The sequence below is a fragment of the Crotalus tigris genome, unplaced genomic scaffold, assembly GCF_016545835.1.
Source record: "Crotalus tigris isolate CLP2741 ecotype Arizona unplaced genomic scaffold, ASM1654583v1 scf7180000023658.1318691, whole genome shotgun sequence".
In the NCBI taxonomy this organism is placed as follows: domain Eukaryota; kingdom Metazoa; phylum Chordata; class Lepidosauria; order Squamata; family Viperidae; genus Crotalus; species Crotalus tigris.
In genome coordinates, this window is record NW_024100104.1 from 309,615 (window position 1) to 334,644 (window position 25,030).

The following is a 25,030-nucleotide window of genomic DNA, read 5'->3' on the forward strand; positions in this document are numbered from 1 at the left end:
AGTTATCTCTTACTGATGGATTAGTAAATAGAAAACAGCTTGGTTTCAATTTGGTGTTTCTCAGTATTGTATTAGTCTATATTTTTAACTAACAAATTAAGAATACCGTATGTTAATATTCAGATGGTGGGGGAAGAGACAATATAGTCTGTTGACCATTGTCTATAAAATCATTCTTTGTTTCCTTGCTTTTGCCACTGTAGTTACAGCTTTAAATGCTGAAGAAGAGAATGATCCTCCAACATACAAAGATGCCTTCCCCCCTCTCCCTGAGAAAGCTTGTTTGGAGCCAGCCCAGGAACCTGCTGGTGCCTGGAGTAAAATCAGACCAATCAAGGCTTCTGTTATCACTCAGGTCAGTACAAAGAACATTTTCTCCCCTTCAGTGTGAAACCCTGTTCAGGCATTTAGAAAAATGACCTTCAGGATGTTTATCTCATTATGGGAGGGAAAATGTAAGCAGAAGAACTGTTTGAGTACTCCTAAGGCCTTTCCCTGAAATACATCAACAGATAAGTGTTGGGCAGTTCTGTAGAATTCTATAATTATAGAGTGAGGCATCTTCTGTGTATTGGTCCCTTTTAGTGAAAGACATGGCCTCTCAAATTAGATGCTACAACATTACTCCTATGCTAATGTATTAAAATATACAGAAAAGGTAGCCTCATAAAATAACTTAAACTGAAAAGTTAAATGTATTTTCTTGGGGGGGGGGTGGGATAGTAGGTTCCCATATTTATGCAACATTTTGTTCCCACTAATTTGGTCCTTTAAATTTAAATGAATTCAACAGAATTTACTCCCAGGCAAGTAGGTTTAAGATCGTACCAAAAATATTTGTTGCAGAACTGGCTGCAGATTTGAGAGAGGGAGCGTGTCCTTTTAGAAATTTCAAATTGAAGAAACATTTGTTTCACATGAGCAGGTATTCCATGTGCCACTAGAAGAGAGGAAGTACAAGGATATGAACCAGTTTGGGGAAGGAGAGCAAGCCAAAATCTGCTTAGACATCATGCAGAAGACAGGAGCTCACCTGGAGCTATCTCTTGCAAAAGATCAAGGATTATCAATAATGGTCTCTGGCAAACTGGAAGCAGTGATGAAGGCTCGGAAGGAAATTGTAGCTCGGCTTCAGACGCAGGTGAGTGATTTGATTCTCCCTATGATGTTATTCTGCAATGGAGATTTAAAGATGTAGTGCCCATTGAGCCAATATGTTGTGAACCAACTCATGTACTATAGAGCAGGAGTCCCCAACCCCCTGGCCATGGACTGCTACTGGTCTGGGGCTTATTGGAACTGGGCCGCACAAGTGAGCAAATTTTTGTCTGCGCATGCGTGGGATCTAGGTAGCATGCGAAAAACGCACACACCGACCCATGAAAAAATTGTTTTCCATGAAGCTGATTCCTGGTGGCCGAAAAGTTGGAAACCATTGCTGTAGAATTCTTGGTGCTTTCTGAGCTTAGTTTTCTTGCAGACATTTGCAGGCATGGTATGAAATGACTGCAAGAAAACAACGAAGCTCAGAGAGCATCAAGAGTTCCACAGTTCAACCTTGAGCTACAAATATTCTCTTCTATTGGTATTATATGTACTGCATCTTAAGAGCCCATAAGGAAGGCTTAAAGAATGCCAGGTTTCCCATAAAATAAAGTTCAAATATCTCTTCCATTCCACAGATTTTATTTCTGACTATGTACCTTACCAGGAGCCACCAAAGCAAGTAGTGGGTTTTGAAAGCATGAATTTAGTGATAGTTATTCAAGCTTAGCTGACTTTTTTAGGATATTCGATATAGTTTAAGTTTTCATATTAAAAGCTGATCTTTTGAGGGGTGCCAACTTTTCCCCTTCTGAAAATTGGTACTCTGATAGAAAAAAGAATGGAATCCTATCTTTTTTGTTAAAGTCATTAAGCAAACTATTTCAAGTCAAGGACTACCTGCATTGGATGGGCAAATTCAGCTTATAGAAAAGAGTCTCAATAGTAACGGTGACTTAAACCATAAAAGGCATTATAGGTAATAGGTAGTAATCAGCACTTTGATTTTACCTGGAAACCATTAGTTAGCTAGTAAAGTGACCAAATAAGTGATATTCCTCTACAGGTCTGACTTTCATTTGTCTTGTTCATATACTAAGCGATAAAAGTTATGTTGGAATTTATCACTGTGAGTAGATCTATAGACAAACGATAGATACAGATAGGCAGCAGGCAGGCAAACAAGCAGGGATTAATGTTGTGTTAGAAATAGGGGTATGAATGCAATTGAGTAAGTCAGTAACTAGATATATACATGAGAGGACAGGGCAGGATTTTGATTTATTCTAAAGTGGGGGGAAATAATGCAACTTGCAGTTTCCCTCCCAGTTACTTCAAGTGTCAGTTGGTTTCTGGGCAGCATATGAGCAAACCTTATATCCCTTATGTTTGTTTATAGTAAAATTTCACAAATACTTTTTTCCATTGCTACTCTATAATATTGAAAGAAAGATTCCCTCCTCTCTTACCACAGTTAAAAGCAAAATTCTATGCTGAATTGGTTGGTGAAATGCATCTGTATTGCTAAATTAAAACTGTGGTTTTACTTTAGTACATGCACTTTTTTATAGGCTTCAGCAACAGTTGCCATTCCCAAAGAACATCATCGCTTTGTCATTGGAAAAAATGGAGAGAAGTTACAGGATCTTGAGCTTAAAACTGCCACAAAAATTCAGATCCCCCGCCCGGATGACCCCAGCAACCAGATCAAGATCACTGGCACCAAGGAAGGGATTGAGAAAGCTCGACATGAGATTCTTTTGATTTCTGCTGAGCAGGTAAACTATATTTTTGGTTTCATAATTGCTGAAGTGATTCTGAAAACACTAATCCTTTTTTTAAGAGAACATTCCTTAGGCCAAGCTGGAGTTCATTTAGACATGTTGAGCATAAATTGCTTGAAAAGTACTTCCCAAATTTCACTGTTTTAGAAAGATAGTCCGTGTTACAAGATTGCTGTTTTAATGTTTGTGACAATTTATAATCATCTAACTGTCTAAAATCAAATTCTGTTAAAATTCATCAAAATTATTTCTGATATGCCTATTGGGGATTAAATATTTAGATGATTCTGTTAGAAGGCAAAAGAATATAAAAAGTCGTTCTGAAAATCTGACCATTTGCCCTCCCTTCCCTACTTAGATTTTTTTAATGAGAGATAGTTATTTTTTTATGCATCCATTTACAAATTTTTCATGATAATGATCACATTCATAATTTCAATCTCTGCAAATACCATGATATGTCAAGCGATGTTGTTAATGAAGTGACTTAAGGCCATAATGGAGCCTGCCCATCACAATCATAAAATGGCTCATCCATACGGCCGACTAGTGGTAGGATTCAGCCAATTCGCACCACTTTGGCAGAACCGATAGCTAATTTTTTGTTGCCCAGGCCCAGAATGGACTTTGGAAGCAGCATCCACATAGAGAACCGGTTGTTCACATATTTGAATCTCACCACTGCGACCGACCTGATTTAGGAACATTTTTGTGGTAGCTGTTAAGCAGCTGCCATGGTCATAAAGTAGCCGTAGTTGTAAAGCAAACCAGTGGTTCACTATGGTCCAGTTTAGCCAAAAGCCAGAAGGAAATTCTGGTTTTCAAAAAAACCATTACAAACCACAGTCATGTGATGGTGGGATGCAGCAAGCAGCCATAAATATGGGCCAGATGCCGAGCACCCTGCATGTGATTGTGTGACCATAGGGATTGGTCACCTGTTAGAATTTTGGAATCAGGTCATAAGTATCCCCAGGGAGGTCCATTGTAACTTGAAACCATTGCTAAGTGACCAGTTGTAAGTCGAGGACTATTTATTTTATTACATTTTTATCTGGCCTTTATTACCTTATAGTTGACTGAAGGCAGTGAACATACATAAATATTCCTTCCTCCTCCTATATTCCCCACAACAACCCTGTGAGGTGGGCTGGGCTGAGAGAGAGTGACTGGCCCACTGTCAGCTAGCTGGCTTTCATGCCTATGGTGGGAAAAGAACTCACAGACTTCTGGTTTCTAGGCCAGCACCATAATATTATACCTGCTCTCAATCTATGTTGGTACATAATCACAAAGTACTTGGTGTTTATATGGATTGTTAAACTTGATTACAAGTTTAATTATATGAAACCATATTACTTTATTCCATCATCGTCACCTCAATTTTATTCTATTTCTTCTTTGTTCTCAATTCCTTTTGCCTTAAAGATCATTTCTCCCTAGCACTTCTAACAAGTTAGCAAGGTTGCTCATGTAACTCCCCCCTCCACCGCTGCCAGTCATTCCTAGAACAGATACTTTGTGGTAAAGTGAAATAAAGTTTCAGAATGAGGATCTACAGAAGTAGGAAGCACATGCAGAAGCCTCACATTCTTTTCTTGCAGTCCTGTTGTGTTGTATATATGTATAAAAATGTGATTTTATTTTCCAGGATAAGCGTGCAGTAGAGAGGCTTGAGTTGGAGAAAGTATACCATCCTTTTATTGCTGGTCCTTTCAACAAGCTGGTGAGTGAAATCATGCAGGAGACTGGAACGCGCATAAATATCCCACCACCCAGCGTCAACAGAACTGAGATCGTCTTCACTGGAGAGAAGGAGCAGCTGGCTCAAGCAGTGGCTCGTGTTAAAAAGATCTATGAGGAGAAGGTATGGTGTTTCATGGGATCTGTACAAAGCTGTACCTTTCATTTTAATTAATTTCAAACACTAGGATTACAAGTGAGAACATGAGACTATTCCTTTCCCAAGTTACAATATTTGGTATACTGATAAATAAGAAATAGCAGTGCAAACATCATCGTAGAGGTGCAAGGGAAACTAGCTGTTGCATCCAGGATTGGAGAAATAAGTGACTGAGGAGGATGTGATGAACTATAGCTTGGGGTTTGACTTCCATTCAAAATGGCCGATGAGAGTCCAAACTTTTTGGTCTCGCCTGTTCTGACATGATTGGTCACATGCCTGCAGCTCTAGCAGACATAGTGCAGCTCCAGCATTAAATAAACTATGACTTCCTGTGGTAGACTATAGCTTTTCATTTGTAAAGCATATATAAATCAAAGGCCTGTAGGGTACCTGCTCTATTTTGATCCTATTTGGGCAAAATTGGTTTCTCTGTTCTTTGATCTAGCTCCCTTAGTTCAATGCCTTTTCAAGTAACTTTTCATTTCCTGGCTGATACTTCCCTACAGAAGAAGAAGACTACCACGATTGCTGTGGAGGTGAAGAAGTCCCAGCACAAGTATGTCATTGGCCCTAAAGGGAACTCTCTGCAGGAGATCTTGGAAAAAACTGGAGTCTCGGTTGAAATCCCCCCCACTGATAGCAGCTCAGAGACTGTGATACTGCGTGGCGAACCTGAAAAGCTTGGACAGGCATTGACTGAAGTTTATGCCAAGGTATCAAGAGTGCCACTCAGCAAGGCCTTTCTTTTATGGACAACTGATTTGACTAATTAGATTTTTATAAGAAAATAAATTTCTAACTTATAAGTGTTCAGAATACAAGTAATGTGCTCAGCAGTAATACAAAATAATAATAGTCAAAATCAATTGTGTGATTAGTTGCCTGTGATCTGTGTAGCAGACTACATTGCCTCTGAAGATGCCACCCACAATGGCCAGCAAAATGTCAGAAAATATTTTCTCTAGACTATGGTCCATAAACTCCAACACCTAACACTAGCCAGTTGTATGTGATAATTTTATTATTGTGACATATGAAGGTTGCGGTATCATGTTTTGAATAAATTTCAGAACATTGCTGTCAACAGTATTGGATTGGGAGAGAAATTGAAATTGTCAGTATCAGAATCAGTTGTCGATATCAATATGTACTGCTTATGGAATGATAAATTTCTTCATACAACCAATGTCTTTTATAGGCGAACAGTTTCACAGTCTCATCTGTCTCAGCCCCCTCTTGGCTTCATCGTTTCATCATTGGCAAGAAGGGGCAAAACTTGGCCAAAATCACACAACAAATGCCAAAGGTATGAGTTCATAAATATGGATTCTTACATTAACATTTGAATTTGAGACATTGCTGGAAAGAGTAGCTCAAGAGGTGTACATACATATATTTCGTACAGCTGATACCAAATTTATTGAGAAAATATTTGACAAAATGTTCACCCCCAAAGAATAGAGAAGAATGAGTTGAACTGTGAAGTTTGGAAAATGTTTTTTTAGGATACTTTAAGTTGTCTGTTGTGAGCAGTAAGGTGAATAAAAATTGACAGCAAGACTGAAAATGAGAAAATAGGTTCCTTTTGTTGCATCTTTCAGTTTTAATAATGATAGATTTTCAAAAACACTTAGGCATTTTAAAAGTCAAAGTATTTCATCAAGACCAAATTGAAGTTAATAAAACAAGCTATTTTCATTGAAAAATATGAACTTTTTAGCCAATACTTGCATCGCATTTAGGGATAGAGTTCCACAGAGAGGGTGTCAGCACTGGGAAAGTTCTGTTCATTTCTTCTTTGGAAGCATGGGTATATAGATGGGGTCTTAACTTTGGTAGTTGTTTACATTTCATTTTTCAGTTGGTGTTTACATACTGTTTTGTCTGAGAGGCTATTTCAGTTGCCATCTTTAAAAATGACAACAGAGGATTTTAGATGTTTATGATTACAGATTAGAAGAAACAAAAAGCACAGGTTAATTTGTTTGCTTTTATTCTGATAGTGAACTGCATCTATTTTTAAAGGTTCATATAGAATTCACTGAAGGGGAAGATAAAATCACTCTGGAAGGACCCACAGAAGATGTGAATGTGGCTCAAGATCAGATTGAGAGCATGGTCAAGGATCTGGTGAGTTGAGAAGCCATACTTTTTAAGTTTATCAAGTGGAAAATATTAAAAGCTATCAATACAGCTTGAAAACGATTACTTCTCTTAGAATAAATATTATTTTGAATATTGTAACAAAGTAAGATTTGTTCGGTGGGATTTTCAGCTGGTGGTATATATGCTTATGACTGCAGTCCTGAACATAAAAAGTAACTGTTAAGCTTTTCAGTGCATGGCTGAAAGGAGGGTAAAGGGCTGTATGAGAACAAGTTCTGAGTAAGCAAAGTAGCCTAAAATATATAGTATGTACTATAGTATATACTAATTTAGATGAACATATGGATTTAATAATGATTACTTAACTATGTACGTTGATATTGCTGTCATATTTCTTTTGGAGTAGAGACTTATAATGTCCATAATTTTGATTAAACTCTGCTTTTGCAGATTAATAGGATGGATTACACAGAAATCAACATAGATCACAAATTCCACAGACACCTCATTGGAAAAAGCGGAGCCAATAGTGAGTTAAATGTTATTTAGGTCTTAGAAATGAGCTATCCTAGAGAATTAATTATATATTTGGCAACTGTAACAATGGGGGTCCTTTATAAAGTAATTGTTTATTTGTAATTATAATTTGATACGGAGAATAAACACATTTCGGGAAAAGATATTTTAGAAACATCTTTTTTTCTCTTGCTTCTCAGTTTTCTTTTACATATACATACACAGTGTTTTTTCAGTATTTAAAAACCTCTATGTTTATTAAATGTTAAACTTCAAATTCTGCTATGTTATTCTCTATGAATATTGCCTTAGGACAACAGTAACCCTTACACATCCTAAAACTCAGAAATACAAAGTGGTGCTACTAACTTTCTTTAATTTGCAGTCAACAGAATTAAGGATCAGTATAAAGTATCTGTGCGGATCCCTCCGGACAATGAGAAAAGCAATCTCATCAGAATAGAAGGAGACCCTCAGGGAGTTCAAGAGGCCAAGAGAGAGCTGTTGGATCTTGCATCACGTATGGTGAGCCATGGGAGGACAGGCTGTGACGAGAAGGAAGAGAAAGTTCATTATTATTGAAGATTTTTGCTAGTCTTTAGTACACATATTGATACAGCATGCTTAACTAGATCAGATGATCCCTAGTAACTGTGTTCACATACAAGCTAACTGTTCTTTGTTAACTTTGATTTATTTTTTGGGGGGGAAGGATTATTTTGGTTATTTGGGGATTTATTGTAGTATTAGTACTCAAAAGTGGATAAATTTAAGGGGGCAAAAGCGCATTGTGTAATCTTAGCCATACATTCTGTACCTGAATAATAAAAAGGTATTATGAAAGTATAAATTGTCTGAATAAGGTATAGTGAAGCCTCAGTTTCACTGTTCGGGGGAGGGATTTCCATTAAATCATGGTGTCCCTTATTTTAATACCCTGATTAAACAGATACTCTCAATTGAAAGGACAGGTCCACCTATATACTACTAAAATTCTCATATCCGTAACCTTTAACTGGGCAAAACAGTGTACCACAGGGCAGTACTTTTCCAAACAAAGCACCTCAAATGGGCTAACTTACAAAATGCATTCAAAATCCAGAGCTCATGACTCCCATGGAATTGAAGTTTAGCAAATTTTACAAAACATTTTATGATAAGAATTACCATGGAGCATTTTGTGACCTAATATAAAATGTCATAAAATATTTCCTATGGTCAACTCCTCATGTTTGATTGTGCTATATAGTTCATTATGTGCTACTTTCAAGGCAGATACATCTCTAAATATTTCCCAGATTTTTAAAGATTTTTTCCAATATATTAGAAACTCTGCCATTGTTGAAGGCATTAAGAATCTGTTAAGGAAATATCTCTGAAACAATGACCCAGTGGGTCATGGGTTGTCTAGTTATAATTAACCCAAGGGTTTGCTGTGTTTTGATTAATTGATAGGTCAAATAGACTGTATTTTGGGAATAGTCGATGATACGTATTTTCTTCAGTAGTATTACATACGTATTTTCTTTAGTAGTATTAATCATACAGAATATTTTTCTTTCTCTCACCACCCCCTAGGAAAATGAACGCACAAAGGACTTGATCATTGATCAGAAATTTCATAGAACTATCATTGGACAGAAAGGTGAAAGGATTCGGGATACCCGGGATAAATTTCCAGAGGTACCATAATTATACACATGTGTGTTTATATATAAATATTGATTTTTTTAAAAAGAATATACTCCTAAATTATGCACAATAGTTTTTTTTAAAATGTGTATATGCATATGCATATACAAATATGTATGTAAATAAATGCTTGAATCATTACTGATGACTTGGTTCTATAAGGTTCTGTAATAGTGGTAGAAACCATCATCCCTGACATGCCTATTATTTAGCCCATAGGCTGAATAGATTGTTCATATTTTTTACAGCTTTTTTTTCATTCTGCTTCCTTTACATCCAATCTTAATCCATCGGATCTGAGTGACGTCATTTATAGCAATAAACAGCACATAGCTAGAAGAACCACAGAAAAACAGGGTGTCATGGATTCCACAATTCAGAAATAGTCTCTGGTGTCACAAATGAATAAATAAATGCAGTTGTCTTTGCAAGTAAAACATTTAAATTGAGCTTTCTTGCAGGTTATTATCAACTTCCCAGATCCATCACACAAGAGTGATATTGTCCAACTTAGAGGACCCAAGAATGAAGTGGAAAAATGCACAAAATACATGCAGAAAATGGTGGCAGATTTGGTAGGTGATGTTTACATTTCCCCCCCCCTCTGTAATTGCATCAGAATTGTGGCTAACCTTAAGAAATCAATATTTTTTAAATAATTGGAGATACTTTGCTATATTTTATAATATTAGTGTCTTAGATTTATTCATATGTTTGGGAACAAATTATTAAGCTAATCAACCACATAACCAGGAAGTATGAAATATAAAATGCAACTGATATTTACAAGATTATAATTTCTATTGTACCTAACTTAAAACTAGAGTTTACATTTCATTCTAAGGGCTAATAGCTATTGATAGTTTTATACTCCATGAATATGTCCAATTCCATTTTAAAATCATCTAGGCCAATTTGCTACACAACATACTATATGGAAGCTAGGGTGTGCTTTAACTATGAAGACATCAAGAAGTGATTTCTTTAACTTTCCTGATTCTGCTATTAATGCATTTTAGTAAAAGAAATAAATTTTTTCTTCAGTCATATTATTTATGATTATGAATCCTTCATTCCTTCACAAAAATAAAAAGGAAAAAAGAGAGGAAAGAAAGAAACAGCCCTTCGCCGAAACATGTAAGAAGTGGTTCATTCTAATTTTTGAGCACATGATTAATTTTTGACACACAAAGCAATATTGATCAGACTTTAGTATTACATCAGAAGAGAGACAGCTTGTGAATGAAAAATTATTTTATATCTGGATTCATGCTATCTTTTCAACTTTGAAAAGTGGTATTATTTTGCCCCTTCCATGTTTGATAGATCCATATACTGATGCATTTCCAAGTTTTTCTAATAGGATTTAAAAGTACATTCACATTTTTAATCATATTAATTTTTTGAAACATCATACCAACAAACATATGGATATCAAATCAAAATGGGGCAATAGTAGAACAAACTCATATGAGTTTTTTTATCACCTCACCCATTTTAAAATTGTCTAGTACGTGCTGTTAATATGCAAAAATAATCTTTCGCTGAATTTGCCTTATGTTACTTAATATTCTTTTTAAGACCTTTGCTACTGATTTCTAATATTTATTTTAAATTTTTATTGATTTTGTTTAAGGATAATTTATGAGAATTTGTCATAATCCCATGAAATACAAATGGAATGGTATTTGTTGATATTTCTCTGTTTCTCTGATTTATTGATCCTAACCTTTCTTTCTTAAAAGGTTGAAAATAGCTATTCTATTTCTGTTCCCATCTTCAAACAATTCCACAAGAACATCATTGGCAAAGGAGGTACAAATATTAAAAAGGTAAGATTACTTGGATTTTCCTTGAAATTATAGACTTTTCATTGCTCCAGAGCATTGATACTATCTCCTACTGATAGTGATGGTGTGTCACTTTTATAGCAAAAAATTGCATCATTTTGCTTAGAAAATAAACTATGCCTGTCTACTCAACTTTTTTTAAACATTCACTGTAGATCCGTGAAGAATGCAACACTAAGATAGATCTACCAGCAGAGAACAGTAACTCCGAAACAATTGTCATCACAGGAAAACGAGCCAATTGTGAAGCTGCTCGCCATCGGATTCTCTCCATCCAGAAAGAATTGGTAGGAGAAACAAGGGTTAAGGGATGTAGTTGTAGATAGTCCTTGACTTATCAGTGTCTGCCCTTTTATGGTCGCATGTCACAATTGCCACTAAGTGAAGCATCTCACTTAATGACCCCTATTCCTGCTCTTCCCAGTACAATTGTTAAGCGAACATGCATGTCATTAAGTGGAGCATGGGATGCCTTGAGATAGGGGAGGCCCTTGGAGGCCTAGTGCAGGCCCAGGCCCACGTACTCTAAACCTCCCAAGACTTCCCCCACTCCCAAGGCATCCAGCTTATACAAGCCTCTGTTTTTTTATGGAGACTCCACAAGCAAATGATGGGTTGTGGGGAAAAGCAAACATATTTTTGATGAGTTTTTGGTAATTCTTAATTTACACAGTGTCCGCATCAATGTGGTTTGTATAAATTGCATTGAAGAATCTATGTAGCTGCAACATAAGAACTTGATCATATATACTGTATGTGATCTTACTTTCCTTAAAGAGCAATCCTCTTTTCTGTAAAAATCAGCCCAATATCTTCTGGGGGCATTCAGAGTTTTTACAGATTTTGGCTATCTTCTGGTGTTTTTATTATTTCATCATCAAAAGTGTATAGATTTTTAATGTTGAAAGTCAGTGGGCGTGATCCTGTGGGGTCACAGTTACAGGTTTGCTAACCTCCTTCCTGGATGAATTTTTGAAGCAATAAATTTCAGTTATCTTCTTTCTCTAGGTTCTGAGGGGTCCTTGATGCTCTCTGAGCTTGGTTTTCTTGCAGATGTTTCAGACTAGATAACATCATCAGTGCTAGTAGGGAGTGGGGTTTGCTCTCAGTTTTTATTCTAGTGGTTTGCCTTGTCAGTGTTGGTCGGAGTGGTCTTGGTGGTTCTTTGGTTGGGCTGTTTACTGTCAGCTTGTTTGGCAGTTCCTTGACTGGAGTATTGTTTACTTCTTGATTATTGGACTGATGTTAATCTTGGTGTTAATCCATGCTAATCTGGGTGTTAATTGCTGATGGTTAATTGCTCCCTTTTTGGCTTATTGATTTTCTCTTTTGCACAGTATGTAGATGTTGTTTATGTCTACATGACTATTGATGGCCAATTTGTCAGAGTACCAGGCTTCCAGGAATTATCTCACATTTTTGGACTTGGCTTGGTCTCAATGGCCACAGTTTCCCAATTGAAACTATGGTTAACTCTGTCCATATGCTGTGAAATTAAAGAGCTTTCATCAAAACTTTTGGTAGTCTTGAGAGCAAATCTCACTCCCCACTGGTGCTGCTGCTGATACCTAGTTTGGGTAATGAAATCTCTGCAAGAGAACAACCAAGCTCAGAGAGCACCAAGGACTCCTCATTTCAGTCCTGAGCTACAAATACTCTCCTGTAGCAGTGCTCTAGGGTTTTTTTTCCTACATATTTATAGGTAGTTGGAAAAGATCAAAACAGATTATTTTGTACAGGTAGTCCTTCAGCTACGATGGCAATTGGGACTAGAATTGCAGTTGTACATCATAACATCAGATAACCATATGGTTTAGTGAAGGCAACCCCTGCAATCCCCGTTACCATCATCACGTGAAGATTTTGGATCATTAAGTGAGCACCTCCTCACAACTTCCTGCCAGCTTCCAGCCAAAATCAGTGGGGAAACCAGCAGAAAGTCCCAGGCAGCTCACAAGCAGACTTGCAGTAAATGGCTATTGCAGGGTAGAAGAAGGAATAAAGGGGTGCATAAAAGGCCGGGAAGGCACGGTGTGAGCACAGTGGGGCTCAGGTGGCTTCTGCTGGGTGGGAGAGGGTGCACAAGAGTGCTGAGTAGCAGGAAGTCATGGCACAACCACAGTGGTCCTTGGATTGGCAACTGTTGAGTAAGAAAGGGTGCATGAGGCTGTGTAAGTAACCAAGAAGAGTGTATGAGTGGCTGAGCAGCATAGTGTGGGCACAGCAAGCCTCATGGAAAGTGTGTGTGTGTGGCCTGTGAGAAGCCACACAAGCCCAGAGGGGCTCGGTGAAGATGTGCGAGTGGTAGAGACTTACCTGAGCAATTTGCAATATTCCCTGCTGGCTTTCCCATTGACATTGTTTGTGGAAGCCAACAGGGAAGGTCACAGTTTGTAATCATGTACCCTCAGAATGCTACAACTGTCTTAAGTGTGAACTGGTTGCCAACCACCGAGATCGTGATCATTGGTCATGGAGATGCTGGGACCACCAGAACTTCAAGGACCAGTAGTTACCACCACTTGTTAAGCACTATTGTAATTTGGAATTGTCACTGAATAAATTATCATTAACAGAGAACTATCTGTATGCTCGTTATACAGTGAACTGAACACTAAATTAAATTTAATTAAAGATCTGTATGAATTTGAAAATTTCAGTATATGTTTTTATCTTCCAGTTCTTTAGCTAGGTGGTATTATTCCATTTTATTGTGAAAAGGACAATTTAGTAGAATTGACACAAAGTAGAAATGATGGTAATGCTGCCTGATACAGTTCAGGACTGTTAGTCACAATTTGTCTCATATCTCATTCACCATCAGTTCTGAGTAAAAATAAATTAGAAGCTTTCTAAGTTCATTCTCAGAGGCATGGTACTCTTTGTACTTTCCAAACATTTTTATGTATGAGTGGGATTTTTAAAAATACTTCTCTTCCTAGGCTAATATCACAGAGGTGGAAGTCTCCATTCCTTCTAAGCTGCACAATTCACTCATTGGTGCCAAAGGCCGTTTTATCCGCTCCATCATGGAAGAATGTGGTGGAGTTCATATTCACTTCCCCACTGAAGGCTCAGGTAGCGATACAGTCACTATCAGGGGTCCTGCTCAGGATGTTGAAAAGGCAAAGAAACAACTCCTACAATTGTCTGAAGAAAAGGTGATAATATGAATTTGGAAAAATTGATGCACACATATGTTCTCTCTCTCTCTTTATAGAATGTGGCTTGATTTATTTGTTTTAAAGCCTGAACCAAATATGCCTTATGTTGCCTGCCTCACTGACTGGAAGTTATTATCTTCTGATTGGCTATGACATAAGTCTTCATTGCTTGAAATAAACTATGTGTCAAAAGCAGACACAGACTTTTTTATAATAGATCAAAGCTGTAAATCATCTGAGAATTGTTGCCTTGCTCCTTTCCTACTAGGTTTCAGATATCTGCATTTTTGCTTGTCCCCATTCTTCCCTAAGATTATTCTACAATTTTTCATTGTAGAATAAACTGAAAGGACAGAGTACATTAGGTTGAAAGAAAGTACTTTACCCAAGGTCATAAATAAACTGAGGTTCACAGCTAAGCAGGTTTTCCTCATCCAAGTTCAGTTTAATCTCTTTTATATCTCCTTATTAAGAAAAGCTGAAACTCAGTAGAGATTATGCTTCACAGGGAAAGCATCTAAGTTTTATAGCTGAGTTTCCTGATAAACAGAGAAAAATCCAGAGTCTTGCTACCTGTCCAAGTATAGACAGTATTGAATTACATGGATCACTAGCAACTTTTTGTGTTCCCCAATGGTTCTGTGTTTCTTTGAAAACTAATAATGCATACGTATACTTACGATGTGCCCTCCCATGGTCTGAGTGCATGAATGTTTTTGAAAGTCCAGAGAAATCCACTCAAGGTGAATGAAACAATGGAAACATAATTTAATTTTCACATGATTTGTAGACATAGTTTAATTTGACTTTTCTTGTATATAGCTCCATTCTTGTAGATGTTTCCCTTGAATATTCTAATATAAGACTTTTAACCTTACTCAAATCAGTTAATCTTTACAAATATGTAGGCATGTTCATTTCTTTTTTCTTTTTTTGCAAAAACAAAGGGGATTTGAACAAATAGCTTTCATTTCTTTCTTCCATGTAGCAAACCAAGAGTTATACTGTGGACTTGCGGGCCAAACCAGAATATCATAAGTTCCTGATTGGAAAAGGTGGTGGTAATATTCGCAAGGTGCGGGATAACACTGGGGCTCGGATTATCTTTCCTACTTCAGAGGACAAAGATCAGGAACTGATTACTATCATGGGAACAGAAGAAGCTGTCAAGGAAGCCCAGAAAGAGCTGGAGGTACTCATTAAGAACCTGGTAAGGAGCGCATCCTAATTTTCTTATTTATATAGTAATTACATTTCCACATTGACATGGGTTTAAAAACATTGTTATATATGACAATTATATGTCTTATGTGTCTATAGGATAATGTAGTTGAAGATTCTATGACTGTGGATCCAAAGCATCACCGGTACTTCGTCATTCGTAAAGGGCAGGTACTGAGGATCATTGCAGAGGAATATGGAGGTGTGATGGTCAGTTTCCCACGACCTGGTACACAAAGTGACAAAGTCACTCTTAAAGGAGCAAAGGATTGTGTGGAAGCAGCAAAGAAACGTATCCTTGAAATCATCGATGATTTGGTAAGTATCTATCTTTAATGGATCACAGAGAATAAAGACAATATATGATCCTTGTTTCTTATATCCTTAGTTTATGTTATTGTAACAGAAGAAAGAAGCTGGGTTCATTTTAGCTTTTCTTCATGCCTAAGTGATAGCATTTCAAATTCTTACACAGATGTGTAAGATATATATACATGTGATTGGGGGAAGAACTCTTTTTCAGACCACATTTTTTTTTAACCTTGGAGACATCCTCTGTGCTTTAGTGATTTCAGCCCTCTTAGTGATTCTGCTAATTCCTGTTGTCATTCTGCATGTGTTTCTTAATCTTGGAAATAACGTATTAGTTTTACAAAAAGTACATCTTTGTGAATTAGTGCTGTCTTTGCTTCTTTAAAACTTGTAAAAGGAAGATAGAATTTATTAAGTCGATAAAAACTCAACAGGTTTTTATACCAAAAGACAAATACCAAGCAGATGTAATAGGTCTAGCTTGGTTTATATCACTGGCTCCTTTCACAGCTACATATGCATTTTCGGGATTTTCCTATGTTCTCCTTGGAATTATATTTTCAGAAGGATAACTTAATCTGTAAATCATATTGTAAGACTTTCTTTCATAGGAAGCCCAGGTGACAATAGAATGCACTATTCTTCAGAAATACCATCGTTCCATTATGGGCCCTAAAGGTTCTAGGATCCAACAGATTACTCGTGACTATGGTGTTCAGATCAAATTTCCAGACCGAGAGGAAAGTACAGGTAGAGTAACTCACAAGTTACTTAGGAGGAATGTCTTTGAGACACTGGTCACTATGATCCTATAATCCAATAACAGTTATGTATGTATTGATATTGTTGTTTGCCAGGAATTAACTTTATTATGTATGCATAGGATGTGAATAAAATGAGGCAGGTTTTGATAGTCAAAACCTGACAGACTTGAATTGCTTATTGTATTAAAGAAGAGGGTGCTTGCAGAATAGATAGGTGAATTAATAGGAAATCGGCAGTAGAATTTAAGAGGTAGGTCACTAGAAATTTCTCAAAATAGATAATGCAAGAAATAGAAAATAAAATGTATAAGGATGATTCTGTAGATAGGACCTGGTATGTTTATATTCTTTTCTGAAAACAGCAAACCATGCATAGGAAGCAAAGACAAACCCAATGCACTGCTTAAAGAAAAAGACGTTTGGATTAGGAAATAGCAATACTTCAAGTTATAATAAGGGTTGGGAAGTTGTATGTTAAAAATATATAGAGAAATCCAAGAGAATGGATAGTGAAAGGCAGCTGTCATGCCTCCTCTTAGTTGTTGTTTTTTTCCTTTAAATTGAGCAAATCCTAAATGATTTAGATTTTCTTTAACTGTTCTTCATAGGATTAGGTTACAAGCGACTCACTAATTTTTTTGCTCTTCTCTTTCCTCTCCCTTAATTTATTTTTATTATGACAAAAACTGGACACAACATTCCAGGTGTGGTCTGACCTATTCAATACAAAGTGGAATTATTACTTTGTGTGATTTGGCATTATACTTCTATTAATACAGCCAGGATGGCATTGACTTTTTGAGCAGCCTGCTGTCTCATATTTAATGTGCAGTCTACAATGCACCCAGATCTTTTCCCACTTAGGCACAAAACCAATTTGGTGACCTTGGGCCAGTTACTTTCTCTCAGCCTTAGCCAAGAAAACTGCAGGAACTTGTCTAGGCAGTCACCAGGAGTTAACACTGACTTGAAGACGAATATACAAAAAGCACAGAATCCTACATTTCTCATCACTAAATCATTTTTATTAAAGAGGCCTAATGATTAAGTATTAACAAGGGTCTTTTTGGACCCTGATTTTGTCTTGTGAGAGTTAGCAACTGTCCCAGCTTCCTGCCATCTTCAGATGTATTGAGATTCATTTGTTTCCTCATCAAAGTCATTTATAAAAAATATTGAACACTGGGAACAGGAGACAATTGTGATGTGCCTCATTGCATACCTCTTCTCATTTAGACAGATCCATTAAGGGCCATGCATTGGGTTCAACAAACTGAATCCATCTAGTGGTAGGACCATCCAGCCCACATTATTCCATTTTATTCAGAAGGAGGCTGTAGTCAGCTTTATCAAATGCCATACTGTATATCTACAGATTTTCCTTAATCCACTAATCTAATCAATTTGTAAAAAAAACAACAACCCTAGTCTTTGAGCAAACGTATGCTAGCTTCCAGTGATTATCTTGTTCCTTTCTAAATGTATTAAAACCACTTCTTCGATTATTATTTTTTTAAAGATTTTATCAGGTATTAACAACAAGCTGATTGGTCTATAATTTCCTGGGTCTTTTTCCTTTTTAAAAAATATTAGAATGTTAGCTTTCCTCCATCATCAGGTATTTTCTCTGTACTCCAGGAGTTATCAAAGAATTAATAATTCTGAGATAGCAGCTGCCAGTTTTCTTAGTACCCTGAAATGTAATTCATCTGGCCTATTAATTTGAATTCACTGAAAGCAACTAAGTTTTCTTTCCTCTTCCTTGATTGTTTTGACCTGCACTTTTTCTTCTAACATTTTTATTGAATAGTGAAAGTAATTCCACAACTCTAGCAAGAGTCTCCTTGTTCTCTTGGTCCTTAAGGTTAAAAGCTGCTAACCTTTCTCCAATAGATACTGTCTTTTCTTTGTAGCAGTCTCTTCTTCCCGTGATTGTTTTGCAAACATCCTTCTGCTTTGTCTAGAAATTTCTTATCTTCCTTGATTAGTCCAGAGTTGCCAGACATGCATTCAGGTCATCCATTTTCTCCTCCACAAGATAAGTTTGCACTTTGTGCAGGTTATCACAGTACTTTCCTCCTTACCCATGTCGCTAAACTGCTGTCTAAGCTCCCCTGAAAAAAAGAAAAGAAAAAGGCTAATTAATTCGTTTTCACATCTCTTTTAAGAATGCAGGTTGTTAATTAGAGCTGATGAAATAAAATCCAACTTCTTTATTGCTTGTGATGACTTTCCATTTATTTCCCAGAATATCTAGGAATATGTAAACTATCTCAATGGGATCTCAGGCTAATAGCTTGAATTACGAGACAATGTGGAATAACAAGAGTAGAATACAAAATCGTGGATTTAAATTAGAAGAAGGGAGGTTCTAATAAGTATTTTTAGTGTAATCCATCTATAGTAACTAAGTTACTATTCTTATTCCTATAAACACAGCTTCTGCTGCAGAGGTGGTAGCACATGAGAATGAAAAAGAGAATAATGAAGGGAAAGAATACAAAGAAATAGATCCTGGCTCCCCAAAGAAATGTGATACTATCATAATCTCTGGTCGTCGAGAGAAATGTGAGGCAGCAAAAGAGGCCCTCCAGGTAAGTGAGATTGGATATCTGTATTATCTTAGAGACCTATCATAACTAAACACAGAAGTATAATCAGTTTTGTTTATAAGCACTGTAAAGTGATCTTTATATTAAATCTCGAGGGGCTATTGCACAAGATGTTGTGTTTTCTGGAGATACAGTATGTTATGTGCGTTAACCACTTGCAGAAAAAGAATAGTAAATTAAATGAAAAATGTAGTAAAATGAATTCTAATGAGTTGTGACTTACATTATGGAGTAAAAGCATTTGATATCCCAGATACCAATGTTTCTTTCAGTATTTATTTGATGTTTTATGGTTTGAATTAAGCAGCCATGATTGGGCAAACTGTTCTGTTGTGAAGGTCGACCCATAATCTCAGATATGCACAGGCTGCTTGCCAGACATAGAATCAGTGGTTTCATGGGAGAGAAATTTTCTGTCATGTAGGCACAAAGATACTCTCCAAGTTTCTCTCAACTAGGGAGAGAAACTTCGAATGGTTTTAAAACAAAGACATTCCAAAGGGGACAAAAAGGGGACAGTGCTCATCTCCATTTCTTCGGCCAAGAAATGGAGATGAGCACTGTGCCCTAGAATTGGACACAACTGGACAGGGAAATGTTACCTTTTATAGGAAGTTTTATTCATTTCATTTCATTTATTTAAATTTATTAGCTGCCCAGCTCCAGTCAAATTGAACACTTAATGTCGTTTTTCATTCATCTTTACCATAAACCAGGTCCACACACGAAGGATCAAATTAACTGATTTATTGCTGAAAGCCTATGCACAGGAATCTTCTCAACTAACAGTTAGCATCTGGTTAGAATTAGATAAGGGTCATCGACATTCAAGAGAGGGCTGGACTTCATTCTTTTGTGGCTACATAAGACTCTGATGCCTTGTTTAACTCCTTCCCATGGTTCTGCCAATCTCTGTCCTATAGTTGCCCATATATCAAATTAAATATATTCAGATTTCCCAAAGGAAATTATGCTGGTTGTAGCAGATACTGAATGTACCATTGTAAATTTTTTACAAAGTTAAAAAAGGTTTGAAATCCCTAGATATATATGCCAGCTATACAGCGTGGTGATTATAGTATATAAATTATTTTATTTCCCCTTTTTAGCCTTTTAATTGCTGGTTTAATTCATGTGCTGCGACAGAGCCTTTTTGTCATAACTTACTTGATAGGATTTTCATGTTCATTTTCAGGCTTTGGTCCCAGTTACAATTGAAGTAGAAGTTCCCTTTGATCTTCATCGTTTTATCATTGGTCAAAAGGGTGTTGGAATCCGGAAAATGATGGATGAATTTGAGGTGAGTACAGGTAATCCTTGACTTATGACCACAATTGAGATTGGAACTAAGTCACTAGGCAGTGGAGTTGTTAAGTGAGCCACACCCAGTTTTACAACCTTTTTGGCCGCAGTCATTAAGTGAGTCTGATTTCCAGCACTGATTTTGTCAAGCCCCTTGGGAAGGTTGTCGGTGGTGATCACATGACCCTGCAATGCTGCAAGCATCATAAATACCTGCCTACATTTTGATCATGTGGCTGCAGGGATTGTGTGACAGTCATAAATGCAAAGCCTAATTGTAAGCCATTTTTTTCAAAGCTGTTGTAACTTTGAACAATCATTAATTGGTCATAAGTCTAGGACTACTTGTAATGTCTTTGTTGAATGTCTCCTTGGTTATGATAAAAATCATCATTAAATGCTTTATGGCATAATATGAAAAGTCATAAAACATTTCTTTTGGTCAGCCTTCGATGTTTGACTGTATTATATAGTTTAACTTTGAAGGCAGATACAGCTCTGAGTTTCTCTCTGGTAAGGAAATATCTCTGAAACAGTGACCCAGAGGATCACGGGTTGTCTAATGTTTAATAGTATTGTGTTTACTCAAGAGCTTGGCAGATCCAAATGTCACTGGATAATAACATTTTTGAAGGTTGAGGACATCTGTAAAATGCTCATTTATGATGATATCAATTCCTTTTCTGCATTTGTTAGGTAAACATCCAAGTTCCTGCTCCTGAGCTTCAATCTGACATCATCTCTATAAGTGGGCTTGCTGCTAATCTTGATCGTGCCAAAGCCAGACTTTTAGAGAGAGTGAAGGAACTGCAAGCTGAGCAAGAAGATCGGGTATGTATTGGACAATAATTATAGTGCTTTTTTCAGTGTCTTCCAGTTATTTGCCTTGTTAAAGTTTAAAACAATTATTAGTAAAAATGCTTTAATTAAGGATGCTTCTGTAGAGAAAAAGCTTTGCAGGAGCCTTATGTATTGATATGTAGGAAAGACCTTGGGAGATGTGAGGGAAGAGATACTGCCTAGCAAGTGGTTAGATAAGAGATCAAATAGCCAGTAGATCCAAAATGGGCAGGGCCTCAGGAGGGACCTTCTCTAGGTTGTTGTTGTTTTAGCTATAAAGAAGTTGATGTGAAAATTATACTTTCAGACTTGCAAGATTCTGTTAATGTTGCTTGACAGAAAATAGATTTAGCTGATCTGGATATGTTTCCTATTTGGTTTACCTGGCAAGACTGAAATTTTAAGGCAGTAGTTCAATCTGGTGGCAGAACAAAATCAAGGTTAATGTGGATTTTAAAAATCATTACAGTATATTAGACATACTATATTGTGAAGCACAAGAAATAATAGACAAATAAAAATGACTAATTTATATTGGTTTGTATTAGTTTTTATCTTCCATTAAATTTTTTAAAATAAAATTCTAAAGCAATTATCAAGGATTGAGTAGTAAAACAAAAAAGCAACCAAGTGTCTCAGCAGCAGCAGTCCAAACTAGATCCTTGACTCATAAACCAACAATTACAAATTACTCCATTATTTCTAGGATACGCCCAAATTACCCTCAGTTTAAGAACTACTGCAGGTGATATTTTAGAATCATGATACTGAGGAAGAATATAGGAAAATAGATTATTTTGGATAATCTTTGCAGGCATTGTTGTCTCCTTTAACACTCATTATGTTTTAACCAAAGTTCAGGAGAGTTAATCAGATTGCAGTTTTTGCAGTTTTTATGTATTGGCATCTCAAATTACACCGAGGTCAAAATAATGCTGCAAGAGATTTCTCAATAATAATAATAATAATAATAATAATAATAATAATGCAATTAATATAAGCAAAGACATCATTATTTTCACCAACTCTTGCTGCAGTTTCTGAAAGAACTTTAGATATATGACTGGAGACTAGAGAATGAAATATTTTGGTGTCATCTTGGGTAAAATACCAACTTTCTAAATTTGTTGTGTGGAGATTTGTATGCTGTGATACAATACGAATCCCATTAAGAGTAACCAACAGCCAAAGACAATATTTAATGGTTGTGATTCAAGATGCAATCCAACCCATCTGAAGGGGAACAAATTGGAGGAGATTGCTCTAGGCAAGATCATTTTTACACTCTTTCCAAACAAAACCTCCTTAATATGAATTTTAGCAACTGCCTTTTCCAGCCTGATGTAACAAAATCATTAAAACTCCTAAAATTACCAGTGTCCTGTAAAATACCAACTTTCTCCAGCATGTAGAGGAATGTAGACTCCATGAATGGGTTGATTTAGTCTTCTAGCCCAATCAGACCAAACAACCAAGGTTGCCACGCCTCTGCAGGGTCTGACCATGCCCCAGTTTCGTTTGGTCTCAGCCCTGAGGACACGTGAGAATTTGGCTCCAATTTAGATTCAGAAAGGTAATTATTGCCATTCGTGGATTCTCTTTCCTTTTTTTCCTTCTTTGGGGGGGGGGATTGGTTCAGCTCTGAGCTCAGTGCTGCACCATTTCTTCTCTCTTAATCAATTCCCTTCTCTGTGAGTTTTTCAGAGGCAGACAGCTGATCGTAGATTGCTGCCTCCTCATTACAATCCACCTCCCCCACCCCCTCCCAGGATCTTCGCTGTGAACGCGAAGCTTTAAACTACTAATTTTTGGCTGAAAACTGAAATCACCTTCCTGGGTTCATTATTTATTTATTAGACTTATATACTGCTTTAAGTGCAAGCACTCTCTAAGCGGTGTACACCAGTAAGCAATGTATATATATATTTACATTGCCCCCAACAATCTGGGTCCTCATTTTACCTACCCCGGAAGGATGGAAGGCTGAGTCAACCTTGAGCCGGTGAGATTTGAACCGCTGACCTGCTAAACACAGTCAGCTAAAGTGGCCTGCAGTACTGCACTCTAACTGCTGCGCCACCTCGGCTCTTTTACCAATTACCAATTCAAACAACCTGCAGGCGCCATTTTGAGCCTCTAGAAGGCTCGATCCTCACACTACTCAAATACTTCCTTGTTACTGTTGATTGTCAGCTGTAAATTACCCAAAAAACAGTAGGTGAACTGTTTGACTAAAAGAGCTTATTACCAGATTACTTGCAGGAGAGGATCTTTTCTCTCAGCTTGTTTCATCTCTCATTAGATCGTCTGGCCGCCATTTTGGGCTCCGCCCGATCACACACATTAAATTGACTGCTTTGTCCTAATTACAGCCTTTTCAGTCACGAAGTAACTTACTTATTTGGTGATTCTCCCTAAGTGGGGAGGGGGAATAGGAGTTCTAATTACATTCCTTTAGATCTTCATTACCTCGTGCTTCAGCTGCCTAATAGGCACCATCTCAGGTTACCTAGTGGACATAGGGAAAATACCTTGAGTTTCTCACTCCATATTCCAGACTGTGTGACTTACCAGTACCTTTTAAATATCCAGTGCCAACAGATTGGACGGCTGCTTGCCTTGCCTGTTTTCCGCTGTCTGCATAGTGGTCGGCACTTACTGTCCTAGCTGTCACTAAGTGAGACACAAGGGTCAATAAATAAATAAATAAATAATCAATTAAAATAAAACAGAATTAAATTAAACAAGATATATATCTATATTCATATATAGACTTATCTTTAATTGATACTTTTTCGGCCAAATTGTCTCTATTACAGTGGGCCTGAAAAATTGAACGGGGAGGACAGCCCCTGAGCGTAGTGCGGCTTATATTGCGTAGTGACTCCGTGCTTAATGGCGGGCCGGACCTCAGACCCTCGTGCAGGCCTGTACCACCCAGGTGGGCCGTGGCCTTCCTTTCTCCTGCAGACCAAGGGCCGATCCAGGGATCTCCTGGTGAAAACCTGCCCTTTCTTCTCCTGCAAAACAGGACTGATCCAGGGATCTCCTGGTGAAAACCTGTCTTTTCTTCTACTGCAGTACAGGCCAGATCCAGGGATCTCCTGATGAACACCTGTTGTTTATTTCCTATTGTTTATTTCAATATGGCGGATAACACCATTTCACAGACTTCCACTTCCAGTGGAAATATAAAACGCAAGCCATCCAGTCTGGATACACCTGCAAAAGCCAAGGCCAAGGTCAAACGGACCTCTAAGGCCGATGACAAGCAAGCAGATAGCAGACATAGGGCGCTGGAGCAACAATTCTCCAAAGCCCAGCGGCAGACAGGAGAGACGCAGCTTATCCCCTCACCTCCTCTTGCATCCACATCAGGGGAGCATCGACCTTCCCTTTTTACATGGACTTGGTCTCCCGAGCAGACCCTGGACCAGGGTTCTTTGCTGGGATATGAACGGGACCATCTGTCCCTCTTTGATTGAGAATTGAGATTACAGGTCAGAGATTCAATTCCAGCTGCTGAGCCAGGACCTTCCTCAGTGTCTTCTGGGTCTCAGGGGGAGGTTACTACAGTCGTCCCTCCCCCAATCCCGTCAGCATCTTTCATGCCGACGGCGCCAGGTCTTCGGGGCCCCGAACATCCTTCATTTACTGTCCAGCTCCAAGCCATGATCTCACAGGCAGTGGCTCAGGCAATGGTGGCTTCAGGGAGGGCCATTCCGGTCCAAGGACCATCAAACCCCCCTACGCCCACAGAAACTATGCATCCCAGGGCGTATGTGATCTCAGATCACAGTTCTCCACCTCAATCTGAAGGGAGCGAGATATTGGATTTTTCCGCTCAGATTCCAGAAGAAGGCATGTGGTCAGACGGGGAAGACATTCAGGCGGAGGCCACTCCTATGGTAGGGGTG

At 37.6% G+C, this 25,030-nt stretch overlaps 1 protein-coding gene across 3 annotated transcripts in view; it reads left to right on the plus strand.

Annotated features, from left to right (window-relative positions):
- Positions 1–25,030, plus strand: part of LOC120297661 (high density lipoprotein binding protein) — a 70,199-nt gene that overhangs the window by 35,323 nt on the left and 9,846 nt on the right. For all 3 annotated transcript variants that reach the window (XM_039320538.1, XM_039320540.1, XM_039320539.1), the window contains exons 4-23: positions 204–355; positions 926–1,141; positions 2,616–2,822; positions 4,480–4,695; positions 5,241–5,447; positions 5,933–6,040; positions 6,760–6,864; positions 7,291–7,369; positions 7,742–7,881; positions 8,935–9,039; positions 9,510–9,623; positions 10,794–10,880; positions 11,054–11,185; positions 13,841–14,059; positions 15,051–15,272; positions 15,383–15,601; positions 16,207–16,345; positions 18,799–18,953; positions 20,167–20,271; positions 20,970–21,104. In XM_039320538.1, coding sequence (XP_039176472.1) covers positions 204–355; positions 926–1,141; positions 2,616–2,822; positions 4,480–4,695; positions 5,241–5,447; positions 5,933–6,040; positions 6,760–6,864; positions 7,291–7,369; positions 7,742–7,881; positions 8,935–9,039; positions 9,510–9,623; positions 10,794–10,880; positions 11,054–11,185; positions 13,841–14,059; positions 15,051–15,272; positions 15,383–15,601; positions 16,207–16,345; positions 18,799–18,953; positions 20,167–20,271; positions 20,970–21,104 — 3,062 coding nt within the window. The remainder of the gene's footprint in view (positions 1–203; positions 356–925; positions 1,142–2,615; positions 2,823–4,479; positions 4,696–5,240; positions 5,448–5,932; positions 6,041–6,759; positions 6,865–7,290; positions 7,370–7,741; positions 7,882–8,934; positions 9,040–9,509; positions 9,624–10,793; positions 10,881–11,053; positions 11,186–13,840; positions 14,060–15,050; positions 15,273–15,382; positions 15,602–16,206; positions 16,346–18,798; positions 18,954–20,166; positions 20,272–20,969; positions 21,105–25,030) is intronic.